This window comes from Anticarsia gemmatalis, chromosome 25 (genome assembly GCF_050436995.1).
Source record: "Anticarsia gemmatalis isolate Benzon Research Colony breed Stoneville strain chromosome 25, ilAntGemm2 primary, whole genome shotgun sequence".
In the NCBI taxonomy this organism is placed as follows: Eukaryota; Metazoa; Arthropoda; class Insecta; order Lepidoptera; family Erebidae; genus Anticarsia; species Anticarsia gemmatalis.
The window spans coordinates 3357983-3382253 of NC_134769.1; the positions used below are offsets into that span (position 1 = coordinate 3357983).

The window sequence follows — 24271 nt, forward strand, 5'->3', positions numbered from 1 at the left end:
TCCTCTGGGCAATGGCAATAGGAAACGACGATCATACACCGTCACCGACTAGAAGCAGTAGGTACATATTTACTGGTAACCAAGGTCTTTTAAGGTTACTGGATATATCTACTGATCTTGGTACTCCACTGCAGACCTGACAGACATGATCATGTATGACCACATTGACCACTGTTAAGAGACTGATACAACAGTTGTAAGTACCAATAAGTTAAGTAGGTAAAATAAGCAATAGTCTATTCTATCCATTCCCGCTCTAAACATGTCCTTTACACAGATAAAGGTGCGACAGTTTCTAGAACTTTCCCTGTAATCTCGCCAATCGATACAGCACTGAGGAATAGTTGATTCCTGATTGAAGATTAAAATGTAAATTGAACTGGTCTTGTTTATTGTAACACCTTGAATGTTTAGAAGGCCATTTTATTGTTGGATTATCTAGTCTTTTCGAGGTGGAGTTTTAATGGTGGTTCGTAAACTGTGAAGAGAACAACTTGTAACTGAATCGTAAAGAAATAGTTTGCCAAAATGCTGCAATGTAACATGCGATGTGTAAGAGTGTTGATAAATAGACAAATATTTGAAGTATTTGTCCTAAACATATTATTATGTCAAAGAATTCCCCAAACAAACAGTCAGGCAATGTCAATGATGTCTAATACTGAAATAGCGAACATTTTTGTCCAAAATATGTATTCTTTTATACACATTTATATGGATTGTTCCTTACTCAATATATCGCGAAGAGTTTTCTTAGCGTCACTTGGCTCGCGGCCAAGAGCGCCTGTTGACGTCCACTTGACAAGGAGCTTGACCTAAAAGATGTGTCACACCGCGATACAGCCACGATTGTTGCCAACCCATACTTAAAATCAACCTTAATCACCTACACATAAGACCTATAACATTACACCTCAAAACGTCTAATTAGTCTGCTAGTAACTATGTTTTTTTTTTGCTTAAAATGTTTCTGAATTTAACCCAGACCTTGATTCGACAACGAGCTACGCTACTCAAATACTAATGACATGTTTCTTTTTGTTACAGATGCAATCCAACACAAAATATAACGGAACACCTCAACCTTAGGCATTTTAAGTTTAACCTGACAAAAGTTATCTGTGATCTCATTTAGTTTAGTAAAAAAACAATCGCCTAAGCCTTAAGTTAAGTGTTAAAAAAACTGGACTGTCAAAGATTTTTTGGATTTGAATTTGGAACAGACAAAATGGCGGTTGCGTAAGTTGTCATGGATGACAGATAGTGGTTAGGTTAGGTGTTAGAGGGATAATGGAAGTTGGGGCGTTAGGGTCGTGAAAATGCCGCATGCTCATTCGAGTTCGGCGGCGAGCTCGGGCGGTGACGACCTGGGCTCCACTGATGAGGTCAAGGTCTTCAAGGACGAGGGAGACGGAGAGGACGAGAAGAGGAGCTCGGAGAACCTTTTGGAGGAGAAGTCCAGTCTCATTGATTGGACTGAAAGCGAGGTGAGTGCTACATCAAATTGTACAATAAATTTATGGCGCGATGCGTTTAACCAATTCTGCGAATCGTAAATTCTGCAGATTAATATTATGGTAGTAAATTTGAAGTTGTCTGTGATCGGAGAAGTCATCTCAGAATATATGGGGCTAGAAACACGACTCATAAGCGTGTTATAGAGGACTTGAAAGACATAGAAAACGCTAATTGACTGACTTAGATTGCTCTCGCGTTTATATCGATCAGATGTACTGAAAAACTTAAACTTTCATAATTCTGTTCTATCGTTTATCGATGATAATGCCAACTACTACTGACGCGTTAGAAATTCACGGCTGTCATCTGTCACCGGCTACACGCTCTCTAAGCGACACAGTTTGACATTGACATGTGTCAACTGTCATAGTGACAGTAAGAGTGCGTGTATGTGACCAACGTACACGCCTGTTTGTTTTCTTTGCCACCTAGCTGTGTTACTTATTCAAAGTTCTTACAGTAGTGGGATATGCAGTGGTAATACAAAGTTCATTTTGACTCTACTCTAATATAATAAAAATAGGATTTGAACTAGAAGGACGTACCAAAAGCAATGTGATACTCACTGGTTCTAGATGTAAAAATCAAGGCAGCTTACGCTCACGCAAGGAACCATTCAAGTGAAATATTTAACACAATCTCTCTAAAAATCAGACTTATTTAAGTACTCCCAAGGTTGAATTTTATATTTAACTGGTCTCATACTATTAAATTATTAAAAAAAAACTCATGTTTCGGGTCCAAGCGACATCTGCTGACCCGTAATTACAGCCATTAAGTCAGATAAAAGATAACGTATAAGATTGCCAGTGACATTAATTGCGAATTTTTTTCAACCATAACCACACTTGGACCGGTTTCAAAATTTAAATAAGTGTTGTGACGTCACCAATACATAGAATTGATTATGTTATTGGATTAGTTATTTGATATTGGATAGATAAGGGCTTATTGTGGTTTAAAATAGATTTCTTTGTTTAATTTTGATTGGTTAACCTTTGGAGATTCTTCGAATGTGATGTTTAGATATAGGCTTACTGGACTTGGATATTAGAATGAAGTTAGGTGACTAGGTGTTTAAAATATGTTTGTTTAATAATATCGTCACTAACACATCTCTCATGTTTTCTATGAAATCTTTATTCGGGTTTTCTTGTAATAGAGTAGCCATTGACAAAATTATGTTGCAACAAAACGTAACATCTTTTATTATTTGTACAAAGACTGCACACAGTAAACGCCCAAACAAAATTAACACACCAGAAAGTGACTCATTCTGTAAAATCTCTAAATAATCAGTTACAATCCGGTGGTCTACCTCTATGACGAAAAAAGCCTTAAATGAATAGTTGTGCGACAACTTCACGCGGCGCTACGATTTGTTCAATACACTTCTACATCGACTCTCTCATACAAACCCAGCAGGTGCCACAGTCAGCCATGCTCAGGTAGATCTCTATTCAACACATTCCTCGTATTAGCACCACAATACATTCAAATAATATTACAATATATCCAACTGCACCACACTCCACCTATTCAAGCAAACATATCGACACATTGCCCCACTAAACACACAAATAACATACTTATTATCAAACGCACAAAGCATAAAATCCCCTATTCAATATTCAGAGTATAGAATGTACACTATTTGTGCATTTTACACGATTTCACACCTCCCAATATTTCCGATTTTATTGATACACCGATCGCATTGTGCAACCGCGTGTAAAGGCACTTTTATTTATGTTTTTAATGGAACGATTAAACATATTTTAAGCACCGCTGCACGCTTACCCTACGTCACGATAAGGCTCGCTTCGCGCTATTAAATGGGGTCGTAAAGCACGACTTTTTTACACCTACCTACGAAAATGTGAGAATCTTAAATATTCATAAGACCAAGCCGGTAAATGAACTCATTACTGTACAATTCAATGCGTAGATTAACATCAAAGTAATGAGTGACTCAATTAAGTGTACCGCTACCGAGATAATGTCGAGATGTGCAGATAGACACGTCTTTGTAATCGCAAATTGGCCGGAAAACAAACAAAAACACGGTGGAGAACCGAGACGAAACAACATCCAAAACATCGATTGTTCAGGCGCCCAAAAAACCCATACAGGTACGGTACGTTTCCGAAAATCGTAAAATATTATCCGAACCGACATAAATTACTTTATTCATTGTATTATTTCCGAAAACTCTATTATTCGCTAGCAGGGGCCCGTACAATGACTTCTACCTGCGCTCAGGTATTTCTTATAATAAACACAAACTCCCACTGCTTTTGTCGAATTTACCTGTCGACGAGGGTGTGCAAACATCACCGAACACCTACGAGCAGACCAAAATACTGGATCCCTCGTCTTGCTCATTGACATTAACTGAGTACAAGTGCGAGAGGGACATGGATATGATTTGTCCGGGATTCTCAACGCCTTCGATCTCGAATGGTATAAATATTGGATTATACTTAGGTGCAATTCTCGTGTATGTCATAATAGCATCGATTATCGTACGTGATGCCATTACAATACACATTGTACGAACAATTTTCGTTCGACGTTTCGATTTCTTTTAGATTACAGTGTCTGTATCGTGAATTGGATTTGATGCGAGATTTTTTACGCCTGCTTGCCTTTTGGTGCCTTAATGATTTTGTTATTCGTTTATTTGTTGACTACACAATATTTTTACCTTTTATTAAGAACTTTTGTTATGGAATACTTAAGTCAGTGCAGAAAAAGAGTGCTTGCATGCTTTTAAAAATTTTACAAAGGCACTTATGGATAACCGTTATGGAATTCAATTGTACGAATAAAGATGAAACGAGCTACTAATGAGCCTAAAAACTCTTAATTCTTAACCAGAATTTGCAGAAAGAGTTGTCAACTGTCGTAGTACATAGTAAACTCTTTAATTTTATCTCTTATTTTTGATAGAATCAATATAAAAACAGCATAATATTAGAGATTATAGGGACGATATTAAGTAGTATATTAATGCCTTCATGGGAGCAAGATATAACATTTATAGTACTCGTTTTTACCCATAAGTATACGAAGATAGGTTATAAACGCTAATCCATTTCAGAAAATTGCTACCTTTTAACGACATCCAATATGTTAAAGAACAACGTTTAACCACTTTTTAGTCTTCGTGTGTTTCTTTATGAGGTAGATGCTTAAAAGATGCCTTTCTCTCAAGAAAAAGTCAATGGCTTGGCCATTTCCGTTGTGGTCTCGTATCAAATGGTGCGGGTTCGATGTCTGACCATCTACAGATGGTTTCCGTTGAAGAACTAGTTTTAATGCTGAGATATTCGCGTGAAGTTTTTAGAATAACGCTTTTGTAAATGTAATGGATAGGGCTAGTTTAATGTCATCATCGTTAACTAGTCTCTGTAGGAAATGTGCTCAAATTGACATAATATTACGGATTTTTTATCCTTACTCAAAATATCGAGCAATTTTATGTAGTGTAATTAGATCAATAAATTTTCCAATATTTAAATAACCTGCGATCAAGAATTCTTTACTGAGAAAATTCAATTATCTTGAAGATATTGCACCTAAAGCCAACAAAAGGTAAATTTATAGCCTGTGCAAAATCATTATCGCGTGAATCCCTATATCATATTAGACATAAACGATTCAAGCGTTAGTTAAATTAATTCGTTCTAGAACAAAAACAGTATAGTTTTTTGACTAGAATGTAATGGAAGTTCCATTCAACCCTCGAAAGTATCCAGCACGGCTGCTCCGTAACTGATCCAGCGCTAAATATAGCTGACAACGCGTTCTTGTCCCGTACTGCGCTTCCGTTCACCATTCCTGCTAGTAGGGCTGCTTCGTTACAATGAATATTTACCTTTTTTACTTTACGAGCGCGATTTTAAAACCATCTTCGCAATCAAAAAACAGTTTTTTTTAAGCACGCCAAATAGGTAACCAACCTGCACTGGGCTAGTGGTGGACTCTAGGCCAGTCAAGCCCTCTCTTGTCGGGAGGACACCCTTGCTCAGCAGTAGCAGTAGCTAAAGAAATTGGGTTCTTAAAACCCTGCTTTGACGTAGATGTTAGTCTTAAACTGATCTTTGATGATTGAATCAATAGCTGTTGTTAAAGACGAACGTATTTTTTTTAACGATAGCTGACACTGAAAATGAATGAGTGTGCTACTTTAGGAAGGACGGTGATTGATTTCTTTATCTTTAATCAGTGCTGATTGATCATTACAAGGCTTCTTTTTCAGGCATTCATTTCGTATAAAGCATAATATCGTAAGTGAATAACTCAATGCGTCTCTACTTTGCAGAGATAGCGTATTATCAATTTAAGTTTGTCTCGACGAAAATGGCTGCATGGCTTTTCCAAAACTATTATTTTGTAACTTTGTACTTACGAATTTTCAATTGAAACACATTACAAACTACCTAGTTCACATTATTATCTCGAGTATTAACATAATATGCACAATTTTAGTACAACAATACACTGTCAAGATCCATTCAAAACTTTAAAATAAGACTTGACTAAATACTAGTCAAAAAGCACGTATATTTGTATTACAGACAGCCCTACAATGAAACAACGTTCCTGTGAATATCCCATGTTTATGGGCAGGCTTGTCGCTAACACGCTCACGTTATGGCGAATCTGTAAAATATTCTAACGAGTTTATGGACACTGGCCATGGTAACTTATATGCTTCGAGCTGCTATGTTTCCGCTACCAAAATTATACACTGACGATGAAATACTTGTTTTAAATAGCCTTCTTCGTGTTGGATTATAGACTGAATCGATATTTGACTATGTTTGCTGGTCACTAAAGTTATCGATTTCATTTTCTACATTGCATTGCCTGATTTTACTCGTAGTATTGTTTCCAGCTGAATTACTATGAAATTTCGATGGAAAAGTCTCAGTGTGATTCAGTCCAAGTGAAGGTATTAGTGACCATCACCGCTTAGCCAAGGTCCCTTTGTTAAACTCCTGTCATCTTCTACTTCCGAATTAAATTCAACCAGGCGATCAACAACAAAAATACGAACATTTTATCTCAACCCGCACTTGATCTGCGTTATGGACTCAAGTCATAGCCTAGGAAAATTTATATGTTAATTCTGAAGTTAATAAAAAGACAAAATAACCCTATATCTGTCATAAATATTTCATCAAGATACATTAAAAACTGCATCAACACACAAAAGTCGGCCATTTTCGACGAACAACTTTAACACGACTCCATTATAAATTTAATCAGCGCACAGCCACACACCACATGTGGCGGCAAATTAAAATTTATAACACAATAACTCTCCATGGTTTTAATAGCTCCTTAGTACAAATCCTTATATCAATTCAGCCTTGGTAGTATATTTAGATAATTAGTGTTCGTTAATACTTGTGAACATTTACATAGTTCGGCATTGCTTTTAATCTGTTGGGAACTACTGGGTTCCCAACTAATAAATGTATCTAAACTGATTCAATTTAATAGTGAACTGCTGTTGTGAAATCTTGGGCAATATTTTTTTGAGATTAGAAAAGAAATGTTTTTGTGAGCTTTCATAAACTGATCCTGAATTAAATCAATTTCGTCTTGCATGAAATCTATGGAAATTTTCAAGTCAGAAAGTTTTCATTCATCGTAACTATCCTGCCTAGTTCTTCCACAATTAGAATATTCTGAATCTAAACACGGAAAGCCTACTAAAAATTCAATCAAGAACTAAACTATAAATCTTGGACAATAGGCTAAAAATATATAAATTCATTGACTGCTGAACAGTAGTTAATCGAGGCTCTATAGCAAAACTTTAATGGTAAACCTTTTGTATTACTTTACGATCTGTGACTTTTAGCTCCCAATAGAGGTTTATGAATAACCATGTTCATGAATAAAAGCCAGGACCAGTTTATTGAATTAACGATCACCTGTTGAGATAGTAGATAACACAAATAAAACAATTTATGATGGAAACAGTCACAATATTATCTTTGAATGCATCTGCAATTCAATTGACTGTCTGTAAAGGTGAGTATAGATTTGCTAACTTATTTGATAACTGTTAGTCACATTACTGTGCCTGATTGCTTTAATTGTAACTAGATTTCGATTAGTTAGCTTCGAGTAGAACCCTTTTTTATATTTTTTTATATTGATTAAGTTTGGCATGACAATTCTTTTGAGTTGCCTACAGAGTACTATCTGAAAGGATATTAATTCTACTTTAATATCTATTTTTAGAATCAGCTCGCAATAATCAGTATAAATCAATCTACGAAACAATTTGATTGCTGTAATAGATGCTTTGGAACTGCAAATTAACCATAATGCTAATTACTAAAGCTTGATGATTCTTATACACAAATAAAATTGTTTCAATTTGAACCTCTAAATCTCAAATTGAACAATTCCTAACTTAAGTTAGTATTTACACGATTCCCACTTCGAACATCCTTCATAGGATAACCTGTAAGCCCTAGCAGTCTAGATAAACAAGTAATGTTCATTAAACCTGCCCTGTCTTTTTGGATAACTGGTTGTAATGACAATTATTTATCTTTAAAGCTTTAGAATTACTTAGTTGGCTAATATGGATCTGGCTTTGCAAGTTCACGTTATGGTACAATTTTGGTATAGAAAATCTTTAGTAATCCATATTTTGATAAAATTGTGGCTTTCTATTGGCCAAAGCAAAACAGTGGGAAATTTAAATAGAATTACAAAAAGTCTATTTTTAATTAATAATATATAATTTGCCTGAATAATTTAACCAAAATTGCTGCTACTTGATAATAAATTATGGTTTAGAATGGAATGGTTAGAGAACAATTGCACAGAATTTGATCATTATTGTATGCAACCAAACCAATTTGGTATATTTATTAGTTTTAATGGGTTTAATAGTCAAATGATATCAATTTTCAACGGTTAACCGCGAAATAGTTCGAGTTTAGTTTATTATTGTACAAAACTGTCCAGTTGGATATGTTTTGATGTTATTTCAACCTGAAAAGTTACTGACCAGTTTATATGGGACCCCAAAAAGCTAACGTATATTTCCGATTGAAGTATTTTATGAAACCGAAGCTCAATATTGATCAATCAGTTACTAATTTCATATCCTGGTACATAGTTATTTATTGTTACGTTTTAACATTTTGTAACTAGTATTAGATAATGTAATTAAACAAACGAGTTCTTTTAAACTGATGAAATACCTCTACCATACCAATGAGCTGAGCTAGTAAGAAACTGTAGGCCACTATCTTGAATTATTGTTTTTACTTTCATATCCAAATTATTAATAGTATGAAGACAGTAAAGTACAAAGAGTAAGTAAGTTAGTATTGTTCCTTATGAACTAGTCCTTACAAGTTATTAATTTCTCGAAGCCATATTCACTCGGCGTGGGAGCCAGTACTACTTCCTCAGAGCTGATGATGGGCGGGCCACGTGGGCTGTTGCATTGGCCTGCATAGCCGATCAAGGTGCTAGGGTAATAGGAAGATTAGCTAGGAATTTAAGACCTTGTCTAGAAATCATTGGCAATGACTGCAACTGCCTAGTATTATTCAATAAGAATAAATTAATACTTTATTTTTGCTACGATCTGTTCGTTCAGTAGAAGTGAAAACCTTTGAGTTTCAAATACAAATAATAATCAGTATTGGCCTTAATCCATCTCTTGCAGATGATTCAAGTAGCGCCGGATAGAAAAATATTATTAATAATATTTTTTCTAAACTGAACCAAAAAACTAGGCTTTAAAAGTATAAAAAAATCTAGCTAATTTTAAGTGACATACTTCGGTGGACACTGTTTAAAAATTAAGTCCTGTTTTCCTGAGGAATGTAGAGAATCTTAAAATAATATTATATTTGGTTGGCTCATGGTTTATCTTATGTATAGTAGCATTTTACTATGACCTATATACTTCATACATATCATACACGCTCGTTTGATTAACCGTACCATTAAACCAAAATATACCGTGTCCAGTTTGTTACCTTCACGAATGCATTATACAAGCGAGTTTTGTGCATTTCTGTGGAACATTTGTCGTCGTTTACGACCAGCCATGTTTCCGTCTCAGCCATTCAATATGGTAATGGTGGGCTTGTGGGGTCTTTGAGCCTTTTTTGTTGGTAAGTAGGTGATGGTGGAATGAGACAAGTTTATGATGAGCACGAGTGATATTGTAATGTGCTGTTAGTATTAATGTTTTGAATGATTTTCTTCTTTCTCGTGCTCGTATAGTGTTGAATGGGGAAAGTGGATACATGTCCTATATTAGTGTTGCGAATTTAAAATAAATGTTATATACGTTATGGGAAACGGGTAAGTGGCGACAGATGAAGAACTGACTGTTCACAACTTTCGGGTTAGTTCAATACAAAACTTCAAATTGTCCGCCACTCCGTATTCGTAAAAAACTTAAAGCTTTTAAGTCGTCTGTCCTGATTTTATAACATCTATGATTTTATAGACGCCATAAACTAAAAAAAAAACCATAATATTCAAATAAAAATCTGCGCTTAGAAAGTAACCATCGTTATCAACGAATCAATAATGTACTGCCCAATATCCGCGATAACGTATCAGCTGCCCTAACAAAGACCACAGAATAAAATATTACAGTAGCGACGATTGTAACTCGGCGAGTTTTACCATCGCGATGTGTGGACATCACCTTATCTGTGGTCGTTCACAAATGTTTGAGCTGTCGGACTGTGTCCTTATCTGAACATGGGTTGTCAGCCTTGCTCGGATTATTGAGGATAATGGCTCCGATGTTAATATATTGATAGCGTATAGTAAATACGGATATTATAAATAGCTGTTCATGAAATCAATCTTAAAGGAAAATGTCGAACTGGTTATTGGAAGTCCTTTGTGGTGAGTTTAGTTTCTGCTTAGTATGTGCAGTGTGCATGGTGAATTACTTATGCTTAATGGCTTTTCAGTGCTGTGTATCCGGCGATCGGGATATTGTTATAAAGGTTATGATTCGCATGTTTTAGCATAGCTATAGACCTTAGACCACCATCGTCGTGGCTGTGTCTGAATTTGATGTTAGAATTAGAATATATTTTTTAACAAAACTTATTAGTTGTGTAAAAATAAATTCAAGCTAAACGAAGTCAGACCTTTTAACTTGAAACTTCACAATTTTAAATGCGTTTAATCACGATGAGCGATTTAAAGAACTTTATGGGTGTGTTAGATTTTCTTATAGTACCTATATCCTTGATATTATTATGTTTGTATATTAAATTTTCTTACATACATAAGTAACCTGAGTAAGCTTCTAGAAAAACATCGTGTGCGTAAGTAAAGTGCGTGGGAGTGTTCAGCCGTCTCCTAACGACCTTAGGCTTAGCCGTTCTGGATACAATGCTCGCAAACAAAGGCTAAAGTCTCTTTGATCCCACTTTATGTACCATCGTTAATACAAAAATAATAACGATTAAACAACATTCGCTTATAGGGCTGCCGGCTCAAAGAAATTTGGGAACACGAAACCTTTGGAATACAGCCCCGAAATATGATTTCAATAGCCAAATATAATTTGCAAAGAAATATTTTTCGAAATTTTTAAATAGTGTTATATTTGCGTGTGATTTCTTGATGCTTTTTTTTAAATTTGTGTTGTGATTTTGAGTAGTTGCCAACCCTAGTGTAGTCGAACTAAAATCATAGTGTTTTCACAGTTAACTGTTGTCTATAATCATTATTTAGTTATTTTTAACCGTGCTTTGTTCAGTGTTAGTCATAAAATTCGGTACATTGTTTTACTAAGGCGTAAAAACGGTTTTATTGTTCTCTAAAAGATGTTTTATATTGTCTAATGAACATCCGACATTGTTCTTTAAAAATAGTAACTGGCCTATGTGAATTGTTTTGAAAATACCGATTTTATTGAGTCTTGTTGGGCGGCAGCTAACTACGTACAGTTTGAAACTATAACTTTGGCAATTACTGGCATAGTTTAACTTCGAAACTATGCGCTATAAATTGAACCATTTAGGTAAAATACCCGTGAAATTTAACTAAAACAAATGTCCACCACATCTGACAAATAATCATTGACATTTAAGCAGACAAAATAATTCGCTACGAATTTCAAATATCGTATCAAATATTCCCACAAAGTTGTAAATAAAATAGTTGGCGCGATTTCCTTTAAATATTTCAAATAACTTTTTTAGAACACGCACAGACAATAAACCCGCCAAAAACAACAAATTTGCCCCAACACTGGCATCGATTAAGACATTAAATCGATTTCTCGTCAGATAATGAAGTTCTCGTCTTAATTCCTGAAAAATACGGTAATACAAATAAACTGAGCTATTAATCTAGTTTTATTTGTAGTTTTTTACAATCGATGTAAACTTTAACGATACGCGGTTTCATGAAATTACGATACGTTTTATTTAGTTAGTGTATTTATTGTGATTGCGCGCACTTTTTCGTTCCACGCATAAGTTTGTAGCCATGTTTACGTGGTTTTTAAATAAAGAAAGTTATATGCATTTAGTCTAGTTCTTGGAAGCGAGCAGGAAAAGATAAAACCGAGAAATTTAAATACATTTTAGAATTCAACACTTTATCAAGCGAACAACTTAATAATTCAACTTAATGACGTTTTTCTAGACTATTTAAAATCCAGATTTAGACATAGATTAGCTGTAATCTGAGCTAATAACGTTCCTTTTCCTTTTGCGGTAGACTTTCATAGAGACGATATTACCCCATATTTGGTTGTACAAAGACCCCCGCTGGGAAAGAAAGAAAGAAGTAGTAAAATTACGGACCATTAAATGATTCCACGTGTGTACACTTGGATGATTTGAAACGGTACGACCCAATATGTCTGGCAGCTGATGAAAAAAGGCTGTTAAAAGTAGCGTAGTTTTTCCCTAGAATTGAAAAATTCTCGATTGTATTCCATATTTCAAGAAATAAACGGAGTTTTAGTATTAAAGCCAAGCAGAAGAATTCTAAGTAAATAAGGTTGTATGTGAATTTTGTGTGAATGATTTTCTTAAACAACTCACTTAGCGACACCGCCCTTTGATCTAGGTATTACAGTGTGTTGCCTTCATAACTATGCTTTTAAAAAGAAAATCACTCCTAAGCATTGAATATCGTCAAACCTGGTTAACCGGCTGATAATCACGATTTATATAACTGAAAAATATCAAGTTTTGATAGAAAATTGTCGAACTTATTCCTTTGAAAAACTAACTCGTACGATAGGAAATTGAGTCCTAAGATGAGCAAATAGTATTGCTGAAATAGTAGCCCTGCTATGTTAATATTTAAACAAACGTATACATAATAGTGTCATTCAAAAGAATGAATGAGTGATATTAGTCTATCAGTGCATATTCCGTGCTGTCTAATTCATCATTCTAGGAAATTGTAACGTCGTCTAATATGCGGCTGTTATCTAGAGATCCATGCAGGAGCATTACCCGGTTTTATTTTATTACAGGGCTGACAAACATATGTGCATACAAATAATTTAAAGGATAATTTGTAGGACGTGATTAAAATGGTGTTCTTAGACCAAATAAAATGCGGTTTCTTATGATATTGTGATGTAGATAATATGAAACTATAGTTTCACATACATAGAGGAAGAAAAAGAGGATTTAGATTGTAGAGTTTGATTTTAGTGTCCCTGTTGAAATTTTCCTGTATCGTTGTTTTCTTTTCTCTGAACGTTATATCATCAATTGTTGGTTAGTATTGCTTAATATTTTACTAACGTGGGATTATATTGTTAGACATGGTTGACCTTTAATCGCACTGTAAATAAAGACTTTTTTCAAAAAACCGTAAGTTATTGTTAACAGGTACGTAGCCACTGGCGCCACAACCCTCATTACGCAATTCTTTTCGCATTACCCAATTTTACGGATTAATATCTACTCATCTAAGTTTACCCATGGTTTGGCATCCCTGTTTTACGCTCACATAAATCGCCGGAGCTACTCAATTATGCGTACTATAGTTATTTTCGGATGTTTAATTACCGTGGCCGTGCGCCTGCGCAGCCGTCGTCAACGAACGCCGTAGGGATTTTTAAATGCTTCCCCAATTACCCACCGAGTTTATTTTACAATGAAATACTAAATCCGTTTAATTACTATGTTTCCTACTATCTGTAAATTTATTTGACAGTTAATTTAAAACGTTAAATATTCATAGACAATGGATTCCTTCATGTTTATTCATGTGAAGTTTTTTCTTAATTAAATTAAGATAAATCTTGATTGTGTTATGTATGGTGTTGGTTTGTGGTACATTAACTTGTTTTTTTTAATTATAATGGTACTTTTTATATGCTATAGTTGATAAGCGATAGAAATTACCATCAGAATATTTTAAGATTGTAGAGTAATGGTATATTTTAGTTTTAGTGCGTTTTTATTCACGAGATAACATAGAATACACTCAATTTCTCAATTTATATGACCATCGAAGTAACTGCTTCATTTAAAATGGTGTTAACCTTTCCATCGTACATATATCGTTGTCTCTTGTCGCATAAACAAAAGTAATATCTGTGTCTAAAAAAATTTTTTTTCTTAAATGTCCTAACTGTATTGCTCGTAAGGTTACAACATTTTTTACCGATCCCAAAAATATAATCTCCCTAAATTCAATTATAAATAGATTATATCAAGAAGGAACGTTGTTTACGATTCATATCATCACGCTATCTAAATGTGGTATAAATCAAAATTGAATCGACTCTGACTGAAGGAAGACGTAGACTTTCTCTATTTTCGTATTCAAGGATAAACTAGTCTCATGTATTCGATACATTGATTATCGTATCGTGACGAATCGATTCGAATTGTAGATTCTAATTAATGTATAACTATACGGTGTTTTAGCGATATTTTTCCCTAAATTTTGCGTGGAATTTCGTTTGTTTGATTTCACTTCCTTAGAACATTTCTCGTACCATTTTTGTTTTATATAGAGAATATTATTATTATCCAGTGTCATATTAAGTGAAATCCCATAAGATCTGTAACCGAAATCAGAACCGATTTTTAAGATTTGGATACTTTAGGTATAAAACGATAGTTTCTATATAACTAACCAGAGTTACTTTTCTGCGATTTGAAATACTGTTCCTTGTTAATTTATTTTCCAAACTCATTTTATAGTTCCGCGAAATAAAAACAACAATAAATTCTACTATTCGAAATTGATAGAATAGTTGTTATCTTTCGTAATTCTAACAAAAATAAAAACTAAAAAAAATAAATAGGTCGTTTAACGTGACAAAACAAAAGTTTTATCTTAACGTTTACGAGCGGGCGGCTTAGGGCCAAGTTCCTTAACAAAGTCCACAAATATTAGCTTCTGGACTAATCTTCAAGTTTACACGTTTCGGGTGTCGGCAGTCGCTGCGGCATTTTTATCGTTATCACTGTCATACTGATGACCGAATTACGAAATGCTTTTTAGGGAATGTTTACTGTTGTTGTTAAGTAATTATACTAAAATGTGTTTCCAATTTCGTTCAAATCTTTGATATTTGACAAAAATAAATGCTTATAAGACGCGAAAAATGCATCTTGGTACACCTAAGAGGTAATACTCTTACTTCAGCTCAAAAAACATAACTTAACTAACTGTAGTCGTGTTGACAGACAGCTCCCATACTCACGTGCTAATAACTTGCAACAAAGTTGCACTCCGAACATCCAGTTAAATCAACGTTCAACAAGTAAACAATTTCTTTCTAACATGAAATCATTTCCTCCGTGAACCCGACCCGTTGACTCACGGACGAACAAATGTTATCTCTCTTCTTTTGTTTGTTTCTACAATATCATTCTGCGGGATCGACCGACCAAACAACTTGGCCCTCTCTCCCCCGCACCTCCGTACAACATTTCATAACTAGAGGAGCACTTGTCCACTGTCTTATAGGTCAAGTTATGATGGATCATTTATTCCTGTTATTAGTATTACGTCTTGGTAGGGAGGGATTCTTTTAGTTTGTTTTAGGCCGTTTTTAAACAATTCTTTGTAGGGTTATAAATGTTTTATGTGTTATCCTGAAATTATTGTTGTTCATTCAAGCTTTGTACTTTTTTAATTTCATTTAATTATTTTTAGAAATGTCATCAACAACAGCTTTTGTAGAGTTATAATGGCTATAAAATGTTTTAATATTACCTATATATTTATCAATTAAACATCTTATAGAAAAGGTCGATCAGAGTCTAATTAAGGAATGCTTTAAGGACCAATTATCGTACCTACTTGTATAAAAATGATTATCAAATAGGGAGGTACAAATAAATAACTTTAATTAACTATAACCACAATTCTTATATAATATTACCAGCCATTAAGGTCAATCTATTGAATAATAGTACAACAGATGTTATTTTAAACTTAAAATATTTTGTACTTATTGATATTAATTGTAATTGTTGCTTTAATAAATGATTACGAAGGCAACAAAAAACAAGCTATCGATTCATTCATGGCATTTCCATCAAAACAAAATAAGACAGATTTATTACAGTTCACTGCCAGTCAAATTAGTTACTTTTATGAAATGTTATAAACACGTTTTAGTATAGAAATACAACATAGTGACGTCACAATTTCGTATTTTCATTAGGACCAAATAAGAGCCTAAAAATTTGTTTTAGTCTGCAAAAAAATATTTTAATGATAACTAAAAAATTATATAGGATGAGCTTTTTGAATGAACCTTTTACGCATATAAGTCTGATAAATACATACATAATATCACGTCTTTTATACCTGAAGGTGTATGCAGAGGTCTATTATGTGTAATAATATTTCTTTAACTAAGTCAACAATTAGCGTTTTTTATAAAGCAAAAGGCTATATTATAAACCATAGAACAATAATATAATTTTCATTAATTTGTTCACTTAGAACGAAATGGCAATGTAATAAGTTTTATAGTTTCCGGCTTGCGTTATTAACTACTAACTTGATAATATTATATGATAAAAATATTATTTATATTCAACTATTGTTATAATTATCTACTCTCTGGCTTATTATCTAGTAGGTAATTCTTATTTGAATTAAAAGCTGCAAATTCAGTAATACTGGAGTTAATAATTCGAGCTGTTATGATCACCAAATTAATATGCCTTATTAATATTATACTAGCAGTCACACGCGGTGCTGTCTATAGAAAATTGGGGTAAAATAGATAAAAGCTTCAAAGGTCAAGTTTTGAAAAATAATGTTTGTTCTCGCGACTTCGTTCGCGTGGATACCTTGGTTTAAAAATATCCAGATTTAAAACTACTGGTGTGCAAAAATCATCAAAATCTTTTCTGTAGTAAAATATATTACATGTCGATATTTACATACAAAATATCACGCCTTTTTCTAAAGGGGTAGGCCGAGACCACAGAAAATCATGTTGAAATCTAATTAAAACTAAGGTACCTAAATGTTATATTAAACTGTTTCAAGATGAATTCGGTCCATATGAGGCTGCATCTCGTACTAATAAGGTATCGGTATTGGTATGTCTCTGCTTGTTACTGACTAATTGGTAATTAGACCTTGTGTATATGCGTGAGTAATGACAGTGCTGGGTTCGATTCCCAGACATATACAGTATACATATAATATGATATCTTGTTACTACTGTAGCAAGTTACTTTGACATGTAAGGGTGCATTTTGACTTATACATATAGAAATACAGAATTTCACACTAAACACATATAGAGATTTATACCCAGTCTTTCCTCCTCTGATTTAGTGTCTTCTTAGCTTACCACGAAGAATAATTACAACTAGGAACTATCGGATAGATTATTCGTCACTTATCCATGAGATTGATCCCTTCATGTTTTAGTTTTATATGCTCTAATTGACTACACGGGTAAATAAATGTTATCTCATTCTAAAAAAGAAAATTGTTCATCTATAAATACTTGTTATTATTTAGTACTGTGACAAATTATTTATAATTCAAAATATATTTTGATATATTAACAGTTTCTGATAACTGACTATTATAATTTATTACACATCCAATAAGATAACTAAGTATGGAGTCGGTTCGATGTCAAAGAATTCCTTATTTAACACAAAGGGTTCTTTAAATGTCACCTATTTGATCCCGTACACTATTTTTATATTAATTTACATTTTTATGGGAACAAGATAAGAAACAAAAACTTCTTTAAAGGCATAGAAAAAAATATCGGTTTAATATGTCGGAACAAAAGATAAGTATAGATTTACACAAATAGAGTTAGTTCCATTGAAACAAGCTTAAAAACCTTTGATTTTTTCTTTAACAATAAATAGACGAATGTTACTTTTAAGTATTTATAGAGCAGTAAGTTTACATTCATAAAAATAACTTGAAAGGAACATCGTAAACTATTGTGTCATTGAACAAAACAAAAGTGTAGCTAAAATTTTATCTGGCAGTTAGCGTTATCAAGTGAATTTTTATAACCCTGACGCACAAACCGACTGACGCACTTAGCATTTAATAGCCATCGACAATCATTACCAGCTGCACAGTTCACTAGTACATAAGTCCAATTAATATATTATGCAAATGTTCCACAAAACCCACTTCAGCACTCAATTTTACTAACCCTAATATTTTTCCCATAAAATTGTAACACTCTCAAGAATCCTTTTATCGTACTTGTTTATACAAATTGCATCCTATCAAACTGATACAGTATTATCGTATTGGCTAAAATTCCGATACACACATTAATTCGATCATTCACGTACGGTTTATCAAAAAACACAGCAGGGTTCCCACTTTCTTCTTGTACTTAATAATTTGTGAACATTTATGTGTCATTCCTTGACCCCGTACACGAATTTTAATAAATGTGATTTTTATTTAAACTGCAGTGAAAGGTTTCGATGCGTTCGTCTCTAGCTCGCTCTATAGTGGCTAGTTTCGACAAGGAAGATTGATTGCAGCTATTTATCCACGTCTCAGAGATATACGTGCACTTTCACATATAAAGTGTTGATATCTACGCGTGAGTGATGCTCTATGAAAATACATATTCCTGATCATCCTTACATCAATCAATATCACAGATTACACCAGCTCACAATAGTTAATCTATTAGAACGTGTACACTGTTAATTATAAATGCAATCCATTACGAGTTCAATATAAAAGCCAGATACGAATGAACAAAACATAAACGTATCGAACACGAAAAATTTGCCTCGGAATCCAGTATTAATTAACGAAGTTCATTCGAAGCCCCGTGCGTAGTCTCATAAACTTACGAGATACGATTGGTTTTTATAATATAAACGAGATTTTTATAATAAAAACTGAGAATAAACCGATATACACAACACCTGCTCCATCAAACACGAACGATGATCATTATGTTAATGCTCCTAAAATTCAACCTTACGATTTCAAGTGGAAAGAAACCTTAACCGCGACGGAACTTGATCCATACTCGTTTAGACGATGGACATTCGAAGCTAAGAAAAAAATTGAACCGTGTCGAAACGAACAAGGTATCGAACAGGCGCCAATTATGCCAAATGAGCGCTTATTCCGTGCACCATAAATCGATATCACGCTATACGTGGAGTAACAGTTACGCCCTTAAAGGATTCGTCTCGATAAACTGTACACCGAATTGTATTTATACAATAAAGGACCTTGTTATGAAAGCTGAAAGTGTCAGAATTACGTAACGGTGGAAGCGTCTGTTACGCCCTGTTAAAACGCCCTTCGCACTAACAAGACGGACAGAGATGAATCGATGTGGTTTTTGTGAGAGCGAGCGGGGTGGAAGATAAACAGAACTCTTGAAAAACACTTGTGAGATAACAAAGGCTGGCTTCCACGAAGACGTCCAATAATTTGTCTTTTTAATTTTACGGCGGACTGCCATAGCTTTTAAATATATATTTTTTTCTTTCTACTCGACCTCGGTCAGGTCCATTAGGTCGAGAGGCTGAGTATTGGGGAACTCATTACGACCTCTTTCGCTGTGAAAATTCTTTTATGACTTATTGTTTCTAGAGCCTCGCTCGGGAACGAACTACATACGTGTAATTTAAAAACCTGTAACCTTAGTTTTTGTTCGTTCGTCTTGTAAGGTACAGTCGTTACTGCAAACTACCATAACGTTCATCTTTTTTCGAGCGAGCTCTGTATAAAAAAAACATAAGAAATACTTAACAAAATAAAATAAAAAATGGAAAAAACGTGTCGTAATATAATAAGTAATATGAAATAAAACCCGAACTAAGCACAATAAAAATGAAACGGACGTAAAAGGAATCGAAACCAGTTCTGGCGTACCATCGGTTTAGTTGTAAAAAAGCTCGTTCCATATAATATAACCCATTACAACCCCGAGAATCACTGTTCAGCCAATCGTCGTGAGGAATTCGAAAATGGAACGCAAGTTCGATTTTTAATTGTTTCGGTTAAATTTTATGCCATTACGTCCCGTGTTTTGTAACGTATTAAATGGATTTTATTGTTTCGATTTGAATAAAGAATTCTTTTTTGACACTATTTACATTCAGCTGGTATAATAATTGGATGTGTTTTATGATAAAACAAAGATAATTAAAAAACATGCATATTTATCGATAAATAGAGTGGACTTTTTTATAACTATTAGTTGTATCAACGGAGTATTTTTCTTGGGAATCAATTTTATACCTCATCATCCCAATCATGACATTACATTTAGCGGAAACGGTCGAGTAGTTAAAGTATCGTAAGTAAGCGATGGGAAAAAATGTGACATGGGGTATAAGCGGACCCCATTCGGAGCGTGGCCGGAACCCGCTAATGAGCGATTAGTGTTGCCAGTTGCGGATAATACTTCACTAATAGTTGGGGCGTGCGCATTTAGAGGGTTGAAATTATTGGGGATGATTTGTATATTGATATTTTTTTTGGTCGAGTATGACATGATTATTAAAAATGTTTGAATACGTCACTGTGTAATGACTGTTTCAAATGCTTTAGTTAGGGTGAGGTTTTTTGTGGGATACGGATTAGTATGGGAATTGTTGAAAACTTGTTTTTGGATTACAAGTACGCACAGAGTATTGTGTTAAATATTAAGTTTTATGTATTTTTGTGACATGTTCAACTGAAGCAAAGTTTTCTTATTGGATATGCCGACACAATATCGATGTTCCAGTTTCCTATTTGAGATTCTGATACGAAAGAATCTTTAGGTAACCCCAATCCCATCCCACAACTTACTGCTGAGGTAAAACTCTCAAAAGTCCAAACGGACATCGTTTTCATAGAAATTGAATCATAAAACCCTTACCCGTATCGTAAATAAATAATTCTTATTCTTTTCACATGTCTTTTAAAACCTTATCCACCCTCATATCTTACGTCTAATTTAAGGCATTTTTTTCAATAGCATTGTGTGAATGAGTATAAGTTATCAGTTGAAGTAGATTCGCGGACCACCCACGAGTGAGGGCTACTATTGTAACTCGAAACTCACCACACGACACTAATGCACCACTTTTGTTATGTAGTTCCTAAAACGTTGCGTCATCGGACTCACGTGATCCTTCTTTGATTATTGAACAAAATATAGTATAAGCCTTCTTGGAGACATTAGACATAGTAATTTATCAAAATTGATTGGGCTAAATATCAAAAGAGAGCAGTTTTTTACAGTCATTTATGTCATCGGTCTGTACTCGTCTTGTGTAGGTTTACTTTAGACTTTAAAGTAGGGATATACAATTTTATAATAAATCGTTTTATGTCGTTATATTTCATCCCCATGATTCTTGATAAATAATTCTATACCAAATTAGTAGAACTATTTAACAATAATTTCCGAATCTTTCGTCAACTACAAAAAAACAAATGGCATTAAATAGAATCGAGAGACTCACATTAACGTTAAATAAATAATATATTGGTGAAATAACCACTGGTACGACCGGTGTTAAAAAGTGACAACTTATCACTTAAAGTGACACGAAAAAAATGAGTTTGCGGTCAATAGTAGACGTGTACGAGTGCGGTTACAAAATTAAATTAAATTTTAATTTCATATTTAACGTTTATGTTCAGTAATAACAAATACAAAATTGTTATTGTAGGTAATTATTTACTCAATAAATCAAATATTTAAATTAAAGCTACAATAAAATATTTATAACAATCGAAATTTATAAGCGCTTTGAACAGATTTCAGAAATATTCACACGGTACATGATCCTGTTTTAATATTTCATGGTTAATTATATTACCAATTGATGTAATTTTGATATTTAAATGTTTCAATTATTGTTGAAACAAATCTGAGGTTTAAATAATGCCTCGAAGCAATGCGTTGTTGGACTATTATTTATAATTTAACGGTTTAAATTGTTATTGTAAGTAAAGACAGCGATAAGTCATGTTTAACCAAGTTATGCATAGCCTTCGGGGAGCTTTAACAGCTTCATACTTGACTCGAAATATGAAAGAAATATTATTTTGCTATAGGGTTAGGCAGAGAACAAAGAATGATGATCTCTAAAGACTTCCCTTGCAAAATTCACACCCATACGTCATCATCCAATATAAATAATAGATTTTATTATGACTATTTTACTTGTGAATGTTTATACTTTAGGATAAAACGAATAAAATATTAATTTAATGTGTAGCTAATTAGTAGAAATATAATAATTTTATACTTATTGATAACAAAATTACAATTTCAAATATCAGATCAACTCCAACCTAAATATAATCCTAAAAATTCAAATGATCGTTGGTAAGATGGTATCTAAAATAGTCAAATTTAGAGCTTAATATAGCTCTGAAAACCATAAAACAGCAACTTAAAACTATCAATAAGCAGTAAAAAAATAATAATCATATAAAGGGTGTCCAATATCCAATAACATCAGTCTAACTAGCAGTGGCGAAGGGTCAGTTTTTACAAACGGTAAGCCGGAGCTATTAGTCATTGTCTAGGTATAATACCTACATATTATGTACATCGTAAGAATATCGACGTAAAATTCTGCATAATAACAATATGAGAGTATTATCTACATTCGACTACAGTCTCATAATTCTCTCTCTACAGTCTAATAATACATAGGTACCTACTTACCATGCTACCTAATCATGCTTGTTTTGCATTAAGTTACTCTGTCTTCAGTGTAGTAACACGTAGGTAACACAACAGCACATATTTAAGATAACGTAGGTATATCGAACGATTGATGATTGTCTCGCACTGGTTGTTTTATAACATATTATACAAGCAATTTAGAATGTATTCATCAACAATAAAATATCAGACACATTATGGATAAACGCAAAACACTTTAATAGAAATGAGTTTAACCTATAAATCTGACAAAATGAAAATTTACTCGAATAGAAACATGCAAAACAATTCTTTAATACACTGATACGTTCACAGTTATGCACAAACATTTAATAAGGAATAATGTTGTAATAAACACAAATATTCTAATTTGTTATAGAGCGCGCGAAAAAACAGTAAACAAACATAACCTAATGTCAAACTGGTGAACAATGTTCGACTCATACTTATATTTCGCCATCTCGCTCTTGCACGCGGCTCGCGCCGCGACAGAAACATGCGTAAGATCATGCGTCCGCCGCGGCGCAGCGGCGCGAGCGCTGTAGCGCGAGGCAACCCGCTCTTCCTCCGGCTTGCTCGCCACTATGCAGCGCGGTGTAAAGCGCGATCCAAAAGGTCGTAAGCGACATCGCCGCCATAGTTTTTATTGTACGCGATTCCCGATCAGCGCCTACGGTTTATTTCATTATTATTACTTCACGTTGCTTTTTAGCGGAGCGTAATTTTTGAAGGGTAGGCGTTTTCGTACTGTTTCGATTAGATTATTGATTCTAGTTAAAGATTTCGCTTTAAATATTGTTTATTATTAATTAATTGTGTATTATTAGGCAAAAGTAAACAATTAATTTAACACTAATATTTAGTCTGTCCAGAAAGGGAAGCCGGTAGGAATCGAGTTGTATGCAGCCTTCGCCACTGCTAACTAGGTCTAACGTGTAACAGGCAGTAAGCTATGCGTGCTGGCCCCACGGCCGGCGGCGCATGCGCACGTACCGTCAGCAGTAGCGACACGGTGTAGCGCCTCAATTAAATAATTATACGACATGCAAACTTGTGAATGAGATTGATGTCTTGGAAATAAATAGGAGATGATTGTTACTGGTGTATTTTTTTTGGTTTTGTTGTGTAGATTATTGCGGGTGATGTTTTTAATTGTGTGATTTTATTTTAAGGTCGTAAGATTATTTTGAATGGTAAATAAACTGACTTACTTAGGTACTACTGAGTTTTTAATCGTAATAAAATAGAGCTGGATTTTTAGTCAAAGATTAAACTGTAAGTAGGTACCTTCCCAACTTACATAAATTAGGTATACTACTACCAGTCTTGGAATAAGGTTAAGACATTTTTGAATAAAAAAAAAGGTATTTTTATCCAGGTCACCCAAAAAATCATCGAATTTATCCAAAACCATAACATATGATATAAGTGTAAGTATGTGATAAGATAAATCCCTTGCATTTTTGTATGACAAGTATTTATCTGTCATCTCAATCACGTTTGACATGATAATGTGATGTTTTTGCTTGTCATTATTTTAATTTACTTTATTTATTACATACATTATGTTCTTGT

The 24271-nt window shown here is 33.9% G+C and overlaps 1 protein-coding gene across 10 annotated transcripts in view; it reads left to right on the forward strand.

Annotated features, from left to right (window-relative positions):
• The window catches only part of pan (transcription factor pangolin), a 138405-nt gene that overhangs the window by 20827 nt on the left and 93307 nt on the right, over positions 1-24271 (forward strand). For all 10 annotated transcript variants that reach the window (XM_076131235.1, XM_076131229.1, XM_076131234.1 and 7 more), the window contains exon 2: positions 1048-1487. In XM_076131235.1, coding sequence (XP_075987350.1) covers positions 1320-1487 — 168 coding nt within the window. In that variant the 5' untranslated portion in view covers positions 1048-1319. The remainder of the gene's footprint in view (positions 1-1047; positions 1488-24271) is intronic.